Raw genomic sequence first — 12,025 nt, 5'->3', positions numbered from 1 at the left:
AAGCAGTTAAATTCGGTTCTTTGCTGCATGAGGAAAAATCCTGTAAATGACTTTCAAGTGAATGATGTAGCAAGGACTTCCTTCTCTATTCTGCTTTATATTCTTCAAATCAGGAATATCCTGACCCAGAGTGATGCAGAAACACTAGTGCATGCATTTATTGGGAAACGGTGATAAAGTATAGTGATAAAGTTCCTGCCCCCACAACCAGGGGGTTGTAGGTTGGAGCCCGATCTGGTGCAGGTGTTGCAGTACGTAGTTGGAGGGACCAGTGCTCGACAGCCTCGCTGCTGTCAGTTCACCCCAGGGCAGCTGTGGCTACACTGTAGCTCATCACCACCAGTATTTATGTGTGTCTGTGTGGGTGAATGACTGTGTAGTAAAGTGCCTTTGGGGGTGGTAGAATTATAGAAGGTACTACATCAAATACAGGCCATTTAACATTCATTACTTCCAGGTTTGTTTACTATTTATTTTATGATCTATAAGTTAGAACAATTCTCTCAGAGGCCCCCAACTGACCCAGAAGGCTGCTGCCAGAGCTGTGATGGAAGTCAAGAGGAGAGATCACGTCTCCAACAACTGTAATAAAAACAAATCCCGGTTCAAAGTTTCAGCCATATTCAGATTGTTTTCACCTCCATCCAACCTCACCAGTATGGTAAAACCCATCTCTAACAGTCCTTCACTCTATCCGCCTCCCTCTCATTGTAGCTGTGGGACTCTTGGCACTGTTTGTGCTGAATCATGTGGATATCGAACAATGACCGGCTGGACAAAACTGACAACTAATGAAATAACTTTGCAGGAGTGTGACATCCCTAGAAAGGGTGGGTGGGGGCTGCATGGTGTCCCCTCTTTTTAGTTCAGTGGGCCTATGGAGAGCCGATCTGCTGGCCGGTTTGGACCCTGCGGGTACTGTTGGCAGAGTTTCCACCCCTGGGCTTTGGATATAAATTGAGCTCGTTGTGTCACCACAAACTCACTGGCACAGACAGGTAAGAGGCTGATGTTCATCATGCTGTACTTGATTAACGCTATTTTTGTTGACCTATTTATTTTTCATTTTAGATTATAATCTAACACATTTTATCACACATTGTATTCTGTGACTTGAAGAAGCCTAAAAGGAGGGAATTCTGTTTTGAATTTTTAAATATCAAAATATCAGTGATAATGAACTGAGTAGGAACTTCTGTACTTTTTTTTCCCAGTTTCATCCTCATCAATCAACTCACTATGGCCACAGATCACCAGAGTCCTGCATCCAAGCAGCAGCAGCCCGGCAGCAGTGCATTTAAGGTGGGAGGGAATACAACAGCAACCAAATTCATCACAGTTTTGACTTATTTTTACATCCCAGACATCTGAATCACATCCTTGTTATTTGAACTTAGAGATCATGAACAGGTTTATGTGTATTCCTGCCTTTTTCTGCCATTTTTGCACAGCTGGTTATCTATGAGCAGGAAAACTTCCAGGGACGCTGCCACGAGCTGACTGGTCCCTGTAACAACCTCCAGGAAGCAGGCGTGGAGAAAGTGGGCTCCATACTGGTGCTGTGTGGACCGTGAGTGTGGGTCACAGAGAAGCAAAGCATTAAACCACAAAGAGAAGAGTGTTTTTGTGACTGACAGGCTAAATCTTTTGAGGGTAACCAAATACAACTGCTGAACCAAACACGTGTCTGCATGGCCGTAGTTTTAACGTTAGAAGTGGGTGGGACACAACCGGCATGAGGACCGAGGGGTGGGTGGTGGGGCAGGGGTGGGGGTGGTGGGGTCCTGTGTGGTGTCTTTGCAGTAAGTATACAAAATTATGTATAAGACTACAGTCTAGAGGCCATTTTTTGCAATGTCAGGAATGCAGAACTGTGAAGTTCACAGGTGGCAGTAAAACAAAAAATTAATACTTTTAATTCAACTTTGTTTTTCACCTCGTTAGTCATTTTCATTCCTACTCATTATCACCATTTTGCACACGTTTTTATTTTAATATCTGATCAATAAAGCTCATTTACATCAGATTCTAGCTAAACTATTGGTCCTAGTGCTCAACCAGTCTGTTTAATATAGTGTAATATTGGTCTTGGATGGTAAAACGTGCAGGGGACAAAATTGACTTTGGAAAATTGCGCCCATGCGTGTCTGTTTTATCAGATGGGTGGGATATGAGCAGGCCAACTGCAAGGGGGAGCAGTATGTGTTTGAGAAGGGGGAGTATCCTCGCTGGGATTCCTGGACCAACAGCAGGCGGAGCGACACCATTTTTGCATTCCGCCCAATTAAAGTGGTGAGAACCCCCCCCCCCCCCCCCAATCACTTTTCCTCATAAACTGATCAGCATCTTGACTACTTCTACTGCTTTGTTTATTTGCCTCAGGACAGCCAGGAGCACAAGATTGTTCTTTACGAAAACCCTAGCTTTGCAGGGAAGAAGATAGAAATCATAGATGATGATGTCCCCAGCTTTCACGCTCATGGCTACCAGGAGAAGGTGTCCTCTGTTCGGGTCCAGAGTGGCACGTAAGTCCCAGCAGATGTGATCTGAAAAAAACTCTTACAAGTCTTCCTCTTTAACATGTGCCTTCCATCTCTGTGCCCCAGCTGGGTGGGCTATCAGTATCCAGGGTACAGAGGCTATCAGTACCTGTTTGAAAAGGGGGAGTATAAGGATAGCAACGAGTTTGGAGCCCAGATCCCCCAGATCCAGTCAGTTCGACGTGTCAGAGACATGCAGTGGCATCAGAGGGGTGCTTTTCACCCCGTCAACTAAGCTTGTGACTCTTTCCTGTTATAACTTCAGACTTTGGCAACCTTGATCTCTTCCAGAAGCAACCCTCTGTCCTTCAGTTACACCATACAGCATTTTATGATCTTGCAGCTGTTGCAGTTGTGACATTGATTGAAGCAAACTAATAAATCCTTGTTGCCTAAGACTGATTATGTGATTTATTCCCTATTAATGCTGCACACTCATGCTTCAGTAATACTTGAAGTGGTTTCATAAACAATCTTGAATACGGTCTTAAATAAAAAAAACAACAGAAAATGCCACGAGAGTCTTTTCCCTAATCAAAGTGTTTGGAAGGCAGTGGGGATCTTGAAAGCCTTTTAAAAATACATTTTGTTATCTGATTGTGATGCGAACCAAAACCAATATATTATTAACACAGCTGAAATGTTTTGGGATAATATTTTTATTTTCAAATTGATCAAAATATAGAAAAATAACCACAATATGCACACTGTGGAGGTCATTTGATACAGACAGAACATTTCGCTCTATGTCAGTGGCGTCTCCAGGCTTTTTGAAATGGGGTGGCCCAGTTGGGGGTACTTGTTTATGCATGGGTGGCACCTATGGTTATGCCTTTTCTTATTCTTTCTTTAACAGATTTGCATTCAAATTTGTCACAGAAGAAGCATTAAAAACCCTGCAGGATAAAAGAATGACGGATGATTTATTTATGATCATCTGCCCTGAAACATCCGATTATCTGGAACTCACCTCTGGATGTCACAGCCGCCCACAGATGAAACGGCGTGACTGAATCTGCTGCTGGACGAACACGGCGGCCCTTTTCAAGTCCCCTTTGCTCTGACCCACCGAGGAACAAAAGGTGTAAATTCTTTTAAAAACCGAAGACAAAAGCTGAGGCTGTGAATGAAAGCTTACAGTGTTTGACGGTGTTTGACGACAACCAGGACGTGCAGAACGGCCGCCAGTTCAGCCAGGTTGCCGATGACCTCGGAGTCTAGAGATGAGCCGACTTCTGAAAAAAAACGCCCTGAGAGGAACGGTCGTCATCAGAGGAGATGTTTAATGTCAGTAACCATTCAGTGCTGGTTAGGTAAATGTGGTGAAGAGTGTTTGAGGGTGTAGGGTTAGGGTATGTATGTGTGTGTGCACGCGTGTGTGTGTGTGTGGCAGAGCAGAAAAATCAATGAGGAGTCTAAATTTACTCTGCAAAAAGAATCCCAAACACTGAGGATAACTAGATAACAGCGTGCTTCATCTTGATCCAGGTTCTGAGCTGGATGAAGATCTAAGGTGGAACGTTGATTTAATCGGCTTGCTGAGAAACTAGTTCCAGCACCACGAACGATCACATCACCTTCATACACCATCCATTCTGATGATCCTCCATGATTAAAGACAAGCAGCTATGTTGGACTTTGGGATTCTTTAAAAGCATCTCCATCGTGTACGTGACAGAAGGACTTCTTTGCTCTAGTGCCATCTCCAAATTAAACCTGGATCTCTGCAGCTCAACATGAGCACCTTTAGAGCTTACCGCTGTTATTCGTGCTGCTAGCTGCTGAGACTTCTGTGCATTGCTTTCGTAGGAAGGGCAGCAGCCGGTCTGCTACCCACCCTGCCACATCCTCCAGAGAGAGCAGGTAGCAGGGGCGTAGCACCGAATTCTGGGCCCTAGGTACAAGCCATGTGGGCCCCCATGCTCACTTGTTTAAAGTCTCAGACACGAGACAGAGATGATGAATAAGAAAAATCCTTTATTTTAAGGAGAACAAAAAATAAGTCCAAAGGCTGGAAGCCAAAATCCAAAAGTCCAGATAGCGATCTGGAGATCCAAAAAACACTCGAGACATGAGAAGACCAAGAACACTAGTAATCCAAGACGAGACTGACAGAATTACATACAATGGACCGACACAAGACAGAGACAAGACAGGCTTAAATACACAGGGAGGAGTGATTAGGGAAAATGGCAGCAGGTGTGTGGGGTGAGGGCTGGAGGGAAGACAGGTAACAATAATTTATCTAAATGGGGAAAACAGGACCAAAGGAGGACAGGTAAACCAAAACACAAAAACTAAACCTAAAGACTGAGGGAAGGACTCACACGTACACACACTGACACCAGTGGCGGCTGGCCAGCAGAGGGCGATAGGGCGCCGCCCTCCCAGTTTCCCCACTGTTTTTAATTTTTATTTAAAAAAATAAATAAACAAAATTAACAATAATCACATATTCTAAGTTAATTGTGTGTTTTGTAACAAAAATAAATCATATACATATATATAGATATATCTATGTTGGTCTCTGCCGGTCTCTGCCGAGCGGTGGAGGCTGTGTGCTGTTTTTCAATCGCCCAAACAAGACGAGACCAGCTGTCCAATTGCTGACAAGAAAATCAAAGGGTAGGAATGGGAATGTATCCAATCAGCGTCGACGTTGTTTCAGAACGTTTCAGAAGCATGATGGGCGATAGAGCTACCGCCAAGGCTTTCGTTGGTGTTCGGTAGAACTCGGAGAGTCTCGACTCCAGCACGTTTTTTTTTTCTCAATATAACTTTATTTAGCACATTTTGAACATACAAATGTAAGACATGAAACACATAAAGTACACCATTGTGGTATTACAACGAAGAATAACAGAAATAATGGAGACATGGAGAAAAAAGGAAAAAAAAATAAATAAATAAAAGAAAGGTTTGGAAGAGGTCAAGTCAATCGAACAGTTTCAGATGGTTGCAAATATTAACAGACTTAAGAGCCTTGGTGTTTTTTGATGAGGAGATCGTCCTTATATATTGTTCAAGTTCCATTTTTGATACAAGAAGTTCAGGTTTTCTGCCGAGGACTTTGCTTTTGTGTATATGAAATTTAGCCAAAAATAAAAACATATTTACAAAGAAGAAAGCATTGTTGTCCTTCTTATTAAAATTATGAAAACCAAAAATAACATCTTTGTAGTATAGTTGAAAGTTAGGGAGAACAGGGTCATTAATAAACTTGTGGAAGTCCTTCCAGAATTTACTTGTAAATTTACATGACCAGAACAAGTGAGAAGCTGTTTCAGGTTGCTCTTGACAAAAGACTTGACTCCAGCACGTTTTTGGTCGTGACTCGTGACGGTCATGACGCAGACGTAGACATGGACGCCAGAGAGCCTACAACCAGGATACCGGATCTCAGCAGCCACTGAATTCAGTTCGGTCTCTTCTCCAGTATCCGTTCGAGAGGAGAACTATGGTGGAAAAACTTAATGTCAAAGAGCTGGGACCAGATCAGCCCGACGTAAAGATAAGCCAGCAGGACAAGGAGAGAGGTAAACTGTATACACGACGCTTCTCCCAAAATTGGCACACCAGGAAGCAGTGGCTAGCTGGATGCAATCACGCTAATGCGTTATTTTGCGTTCTGTGTTTGTTATTCAAAACGGCTGGGATCCACAGAAGGTGGATGTGGAACTTGTGTCTCATTGGGGACTCCATTCATTCTCTGACTGAGGAATGCAGCGCATCAGTGCAGCAGCCAACAAAGAAACGGAGGACGTTTGGACAGGGAGAACAGCAGCTGGGTGCAGAGGTAAGCTGAACATTACATTTCTGTAAACAAGACAATCAGAATCAGAAATCCTTGGTTGTCCCACAATCCGGGACATTTGTTTAATAACATGTACATTGTTTAATGTGCAATAACTGTAAAAACTAATTTCAACACACATATTATACATATTTAATCATGTAAATGTGTATTTCAAGTAAATTTGTACATACATCAATCTGATTCCATTTTACTTGTTACACTTCTGCTGCAGCAAACAAATTACCCAGCTTTTGGGACAATGAAAACATTTCTGATTCTCAATAAGATGTTTTTACATTTGAAGTAAAAACATCTCATTGAGAACCAGAAATGTGTTATTGTCCCAAAAAGTGGGAAATATGACATTTGTAAGAGGATACTGATGACATTATTTCCTATGAAAGTGTTTCCACTTTCCATAAGTCCTAACAGTGTAAATTTCTGGCATTTTGTCTAAGTAGTGTTTACTACCATTACTGTAACAGTGACCTGCTCATAATTTTTCGTGTTCACTCAAATGTTGAAATTAAACAAAATGTTTTTGTTACTTGCCTCTTGCATTGCCTATTTACCATTTATGGTCATGTTATTTTATGTGCAATTTAATGCAGTATTTTTCAACCTTGGTCCGCAAGGCAGTTTGCCAATAGTCAGACACACCTGGATTAATCAGTTTGTCCAATGATGTAAGACAGGAAATAAAAGAGCTGTGCTTAATTCAGGAAATAGTGAAGTTGTGCACAAAGCTCAGAAAGCACAAGTTTGTTTAAAAAAAAAATAGCACAGCCCCACCAAAAATATTTTTCACCAGCCGCCACTGACTGACGCACATAAACTCACACCTACATACACTGAACTGGGGATTAGACATGCATACACACACACACACACACACAAACACCGAACAGGGGCAGGACACACACACACACACACACACACACACACACACACACACACACACACACACACACACACACACACACTCACTCTCTCTCACACATGATCCACTCCCATTCCATGGAAAGTTGCTTACGTAGTTTTCCGACGCCATTTTGTGCGTAAGCAAGCTTGATAAATAAGACCCCAGAACCAGAGGTGGTTTTACCATTAGGCATGGGTAGGCGGCCGCCTGGGGCCCCCATGTGTTGGGGGGCCCCCTAGCCCTGACCACCGGCACCCCTCTGTTAACGCCACAACATTATTACCAACCTGTGGCTGCAGACGGGATTGGACATGCGCACTTCTCATTACCATAATTCCTGAACCCTTGAAGATATCATTAAAATTCCAAAAGTGCTGAAAAGATTAAAAGTGGGGCTTTCCGTGCATATACAATACATTACAGTAGCCACCGGGATTCCCTGTTTTGAGCGCAACGAATCACAACACAGATTGAGAGACGTGCTGAGTTAGTCATCCAAAATGTTCACGTTTATAACTTTTGAATGGCTGATCTGATCCAAGAAATTCCAACGGTTCCTAAAAGTACATAAAAGCAGCTTTCCAACGATCTATAGCATGATGCAATCAGCGTTAGGGAAAATATTGCTACGAGGGGAAATCCTGCTGTACAGCCTGATTGAAACGGAGCGCAGCACCGCGGTGAAAGCGGATAACGGAACGGGGAAGCTAATCAGCATAAAAACCAGCATGAAATTATGGAAATGCCTCAAAGAAAATCAACACGATCTAGTAGGTGTCCCAGAAGGCTTATATCTGAAGACAGTGACCACGAAGAAAGACAGATCTCCGGTGAACCAGGATATGAACGTTTGTTCAGTCTTTATTTTTTAATTTTTTTATTTGAACAACCCTCAACTATTTGCTAATTGTAAGATTCAGCATCATTCCAGCATTATTTATCTTTTTACAATAAATAATTATTTTTGCTAAAACAAAAGTTTTTGGTATAGCAGTGCACGGTGTGCCAGAGAAGCACCCCATGGCGGGGTGAGGTGTGCAGGACTCTGCCTGCAGCTGGAGAGAAACTGCTTCAAGGTCTACCACATCAAATAAAAACGTCTGAAAGTTTACAAAAATAAAGTCTTAAAAACTGCTAAAAACGATACCAAGGTTCACACTTTTTTAAGAATAGATGCATTACAGTTCAAAGTTTAAATTGTTTGCCCAGTCATTTTGAAGTTCCTTTACAGTAATAACTGTAAAAAATTCAAATCCGTTTTTTGCTTTTTTCACTTTTAAGCTGATTTTTAAAGGCTTTAATAGAAATAAATTCTAAATAGAAGAAGAAAATATCATTTCTATAGCGCCTCAAGATAAAAATCACGAGGCGCTTCACATAAACAAAAAATATATATAAAAAAGCATTTAGAAAATGTTTAAAACTATATTTAAAATGAGCAAAAAATAGGCAATTGTGATTTAAAAGAAAAAATGTTAAGAAAGAGAGAGAGTGAATAGGAAAGAGGGAAATCAGTGGACCCTGAGGAAGGTGGAATAGGTGGGGAGAGCAGAAAAAAGAGAGAGGGGTGAAGAAGGTCATACAAAAGCCAGCTTGAACAAGTGAGTCTTCAGCTGCTTTTTGAAGGAGTCCACTGAGTCCACTGATCTCAGGCTCAGGGAGAGAGAGGTCCAGAGTCTGGGGGTCACAGCAGCAAATGATCTGTCATCTTTGGTCTTTAGCCTGGTGCTGCACAACCAGTAGGCTTTGATCACTGGACCTCAGGGACCTGCTGGGGGCGTAGGGACTAAGAAGATCACCAATGTAAGATGGTGCTTGTCCATGTAAGGCCCTATAGACCAGAACCAGGATCTTGAAATGAACCCTGAAGTTGACTGGCAGCCAATGAAGCTGGAGGAGAAGTGGCTTCACGTTTCTTTTCATGAAATGTTGAAGTGGTTTGGAAATACAAACCATACACTGAAAGCTGAGGTTGTTCTGAAAAAAGAAGAGTTACACACACTTTGCACTTTTTATTACAATTTTACAGCCATAAGATTAAAAAAATACCAGGCGGCCCTGTTATAATTATGGTCATAAGAGGGTTATTAAGACGGTGATGCACAAACAGGAAGTGATTGGTAGTCATTCTACTCCAATCCAGTTGGTGACGGTAATGCACCAAATTGTTGTTTGCCAAGTCCCATAAGACCACAAATAATAAGAAGAAGAGAGGCGGAGTGTTCGTAACAAACGCAAAGTGATAGTCAAAACATTAAGCATGAAATGGAGTTATCCTAGTGGCTCCAATAAGAGAAAGAAGCATCATGCTTCATAAAAGCTTTTATCTTCACTTCTGAAAGTGACGTCGTTTTTCGATGTAAACATCAAAAGGAAGCAGAAAAGGAAAGACAATGGAAAATGTTTAAAGGGAGGAAAACATAGACCAAAATGGAAAATAGAAAAAAAAAACTAAGGCTAAAGCACAGGAGCACTGACAGGAAGAAGAAAGCAGAGCAAATATTAAAGGCATTCAAAGGGAGGGAAGTACAGGAAAAAAGAGGAGGACTAATAAAAAGGCAAAATAACTCATGTCAGAAGAGGGGAGAGTTTCGCAAATCCAGTTAAAGGTAAGATTGTCGAAAATTTAGTGTAAGGGGCCCCATGTCTGTGTTCGCCTTGGGCCCCCAAATTGCTAAATCCGCCCCTGCTTGGATCCCCCACCACCTCACTCCTTGCTCAGTTAATACAAGATGGCAGCGTGCTGAGCACAGATTGTTGTTGCTTTTATTTAATAAACAATCATTCAAAAGAACTGTTTTTAACAGCAGTCCTAGCTCAGACACCACACCACTTTCCACATATGTCATGAGCTCACTGAGCGTCAGATTACCAGATTCATACTGAAGTTGTTTTGGTGAAAGTAACTTAAAGTAATGCAAAAGTAGTGTAATGCCTTACATTTTAAAATCAGTGATCTTGTAATGTAATGAATTACTTTTAAATGAGGGTAACAAGTAATAAATAATGCATTACAGTTTTGAAGTAACTTGCCCAACACTGATTTTAAGTGTATAGAGCTGATTGGTTAGTTGGTTGGTTGGTTGGTTGGTTGGTTGGTTGGATGGATTCCTTAGGCCTAGCCGATCGATTAGATGTCTCACACGTATGGGTGTGTAATTCCATTTAGCCAGAAGATGATTGACCTTTCTCAACCAATCAGGGGGCTAGGTGGGGGCGGGGCACTTTCCCACCTTCTGGCGGTCAATCAAATTGAACTTGTTTCTAGTTTTAAGTACAGATAGTTCAAAAAGATCAAAAACAGGCGTCTGTTATTGGCTCAATGTTCAGCTTTTTAATATCCATTCCTGTGAGACTTGGTTAAAGTGATATGTAGTTCCTTGTGTTGCCATGGTAACAGATAACGCATTTAAAATTGAATACAAGATTCCTGAGACCAAACTGGTCGATTTGATGTGTCATATATATGGGTGCCGGATCCTGATTGGACAGAAAATGGTTGAACACTCTCAACCAATCAGAGAGCAGCACTGCCTTTTCACCCAGCTATTTTTAGGCCTGCAGCTGTACTCCTGTTAATGAGAAGCCTTTAAATCTGTCCTTCAGATGTGAAATTGGACCTGTCAAACTTCTCATCACCATTCGAAAAGTACTGCACCGAATTGAAAATTTCAAAAAGCATGAGCGGCAGCAGGCTTTGTTGGTCATCTGTGTGGATTTTTATGTGCCTACCGTGAATTGTCTTGAAGCTATGACGAGAAACTTTTAGCTGCCTGAAGCCGATCAGAGGAGAAAGTCTCTGTTCCTTTAACATGGGTTTCAATGAGGCAGAATCTGGGTCTCTCCTCCTTCTGAGGCTTGTAGCGAAAGAACGGTAACACAGAAAAAATGAAACCCATTCTGAAAAGCTGACAAAAGTTCCTAATTTTTGAGTTATAATTTGTTTTGGTAGTCCAAACGGTCTGGGGGTAGTAAAGAGTTGTTCACAGAAGATGTGAAGTTCAAAAGTCAGAGTGCGGAACTTTCAGTTTAGAGTGGGGAGAGCATAGGGGGAGAGACATTTTTTTTATTTGAATTTTCTCAAACAAATGAACCGTACGACCACAATGTTTGGAGTACAGTCATGAATTATAGCTCAAAACGAAGGTATTTTTGTTAGCTGTAAGCCAGTGTGTGTTTCATTTCAATCGGACCTACGGTTCTCTTGCTACAATGCCAGAAATGGAGCAAGGGAGGGTCACTGCTCCTATCTTTCCCCATTATAACTTTTGTGAATTTTTCTGAAAATTTCAAGTCGTACCTCAACTTCTACCTGCGATTTTACAAAAACCGTAAAAGATATTCAAAAATGCCTCTTTAATATGTTAAACAGGAAAGCCTTGTGAGTTTGTTAAACTTTGAATGAAGTCTCTAAGTTAAAAGGAACCCAATAGAGTTTTAGGTCAAAAAAGTGATAGGAATTTGCTGAAAATTGACCAATCCCATTCATTTCAATGGGAAAATTTTCGCAGAAAAAGCTTAATAACTCGAAAATTTTTAAAGATATCAATGCCAAAAGTAATAGCCGGAGAGAGCTTAATGAGCTGAACGTTTTGATATAAAATTGTTGAAATAGCTCAAAATTTGAAGGAGAAGAAGAGGTTCAAAAAGTGTACGGAAGCAGAATAAGAAGAAAAGAGGAAAACAATAGTTTGAATGCTTAACAGCATTCAAACAATAAAAGGGAGATCTGCACCACAAAAAAGATTAACTCTAAACCAAAACGTA

The 12,025-nt window shown here is 41.4% G+C and overlaps 1 protein-coding gene across 1 annotated transcript; it reads left to right on the top strand.

Moving 5' to 3' along the window:
* Positions 1–1,130: 1,130 nt before the first annotated feature.
* crybb2 (crystallin, beta B2) lies at positions 1,131–2,919 on the top strand. Its single transcript, XM_054731299.2, has 5 exons — positions 1,131–1,302; positions 1,452–1,570; positions 2,160–2,292; positions 2,383–2,525; positions 2,607–2,919. The coding sequence occupies exons 1-5, from the start codon at positions 1,240–1,242 to the stop codon at positions 2,773–2,775; spliced, it is 627 nt and encodes a 208-aa protein (XP_054587274.1). The 5' UTR covers positions 1,131–1,239; the 3' UTR covers positions 2,776–2,919.
* Positions 2,920–12,025: the final 9,106 nt, after the last annotated feature.

This window comes from Nothobranchius furzeri, chromosome 17, assembly GCF_043380555.1.
Source record: "Nothobranchius furzeri strain GRZ-AD chromosome 17, NfurGRZ-RIMD1, whole genome shotgun sequence".
Taxonomy (NCBI): domain Eukaryota; kingdom Metazoa; phylum Chordata; class Actinopteri; order Cyprinodontiformes; family Nothobranchiidae; genus Nothobranchius; species Nothobranchius furzeri.
This window is presented reverse-complemented; position numbering and strand designations above follow the sequence as displayed.

What these genes read in the sequence shown, in the direction of transcription:
- crybb2 (XM_054731299.2), top strand. Translation starts at nt 1,240, where the DNA reads ATGGCCACAGATCACCAGAGTCCTGCATCCAAGCAGCAGCAGCCCGGC. An exon ending in ATACTGGTGCTGTGTGGACC is followed by an intron (nt 1,571 to 2,159) that starts GTGAGTGTGGGT and finishes CTGTTTTATCAG; the next exon opens with ATGGGTGGGATATGAGCAGG. An exon ending in CATTCCGCCCAATTAAAGTG is followed by an intron (nt 2,293 to 2,382) that starts GTGAGAACCCCC and finishes TATTTGCCTCAG; the next exon opens with GACAGCCAGGAGCACAAGAT.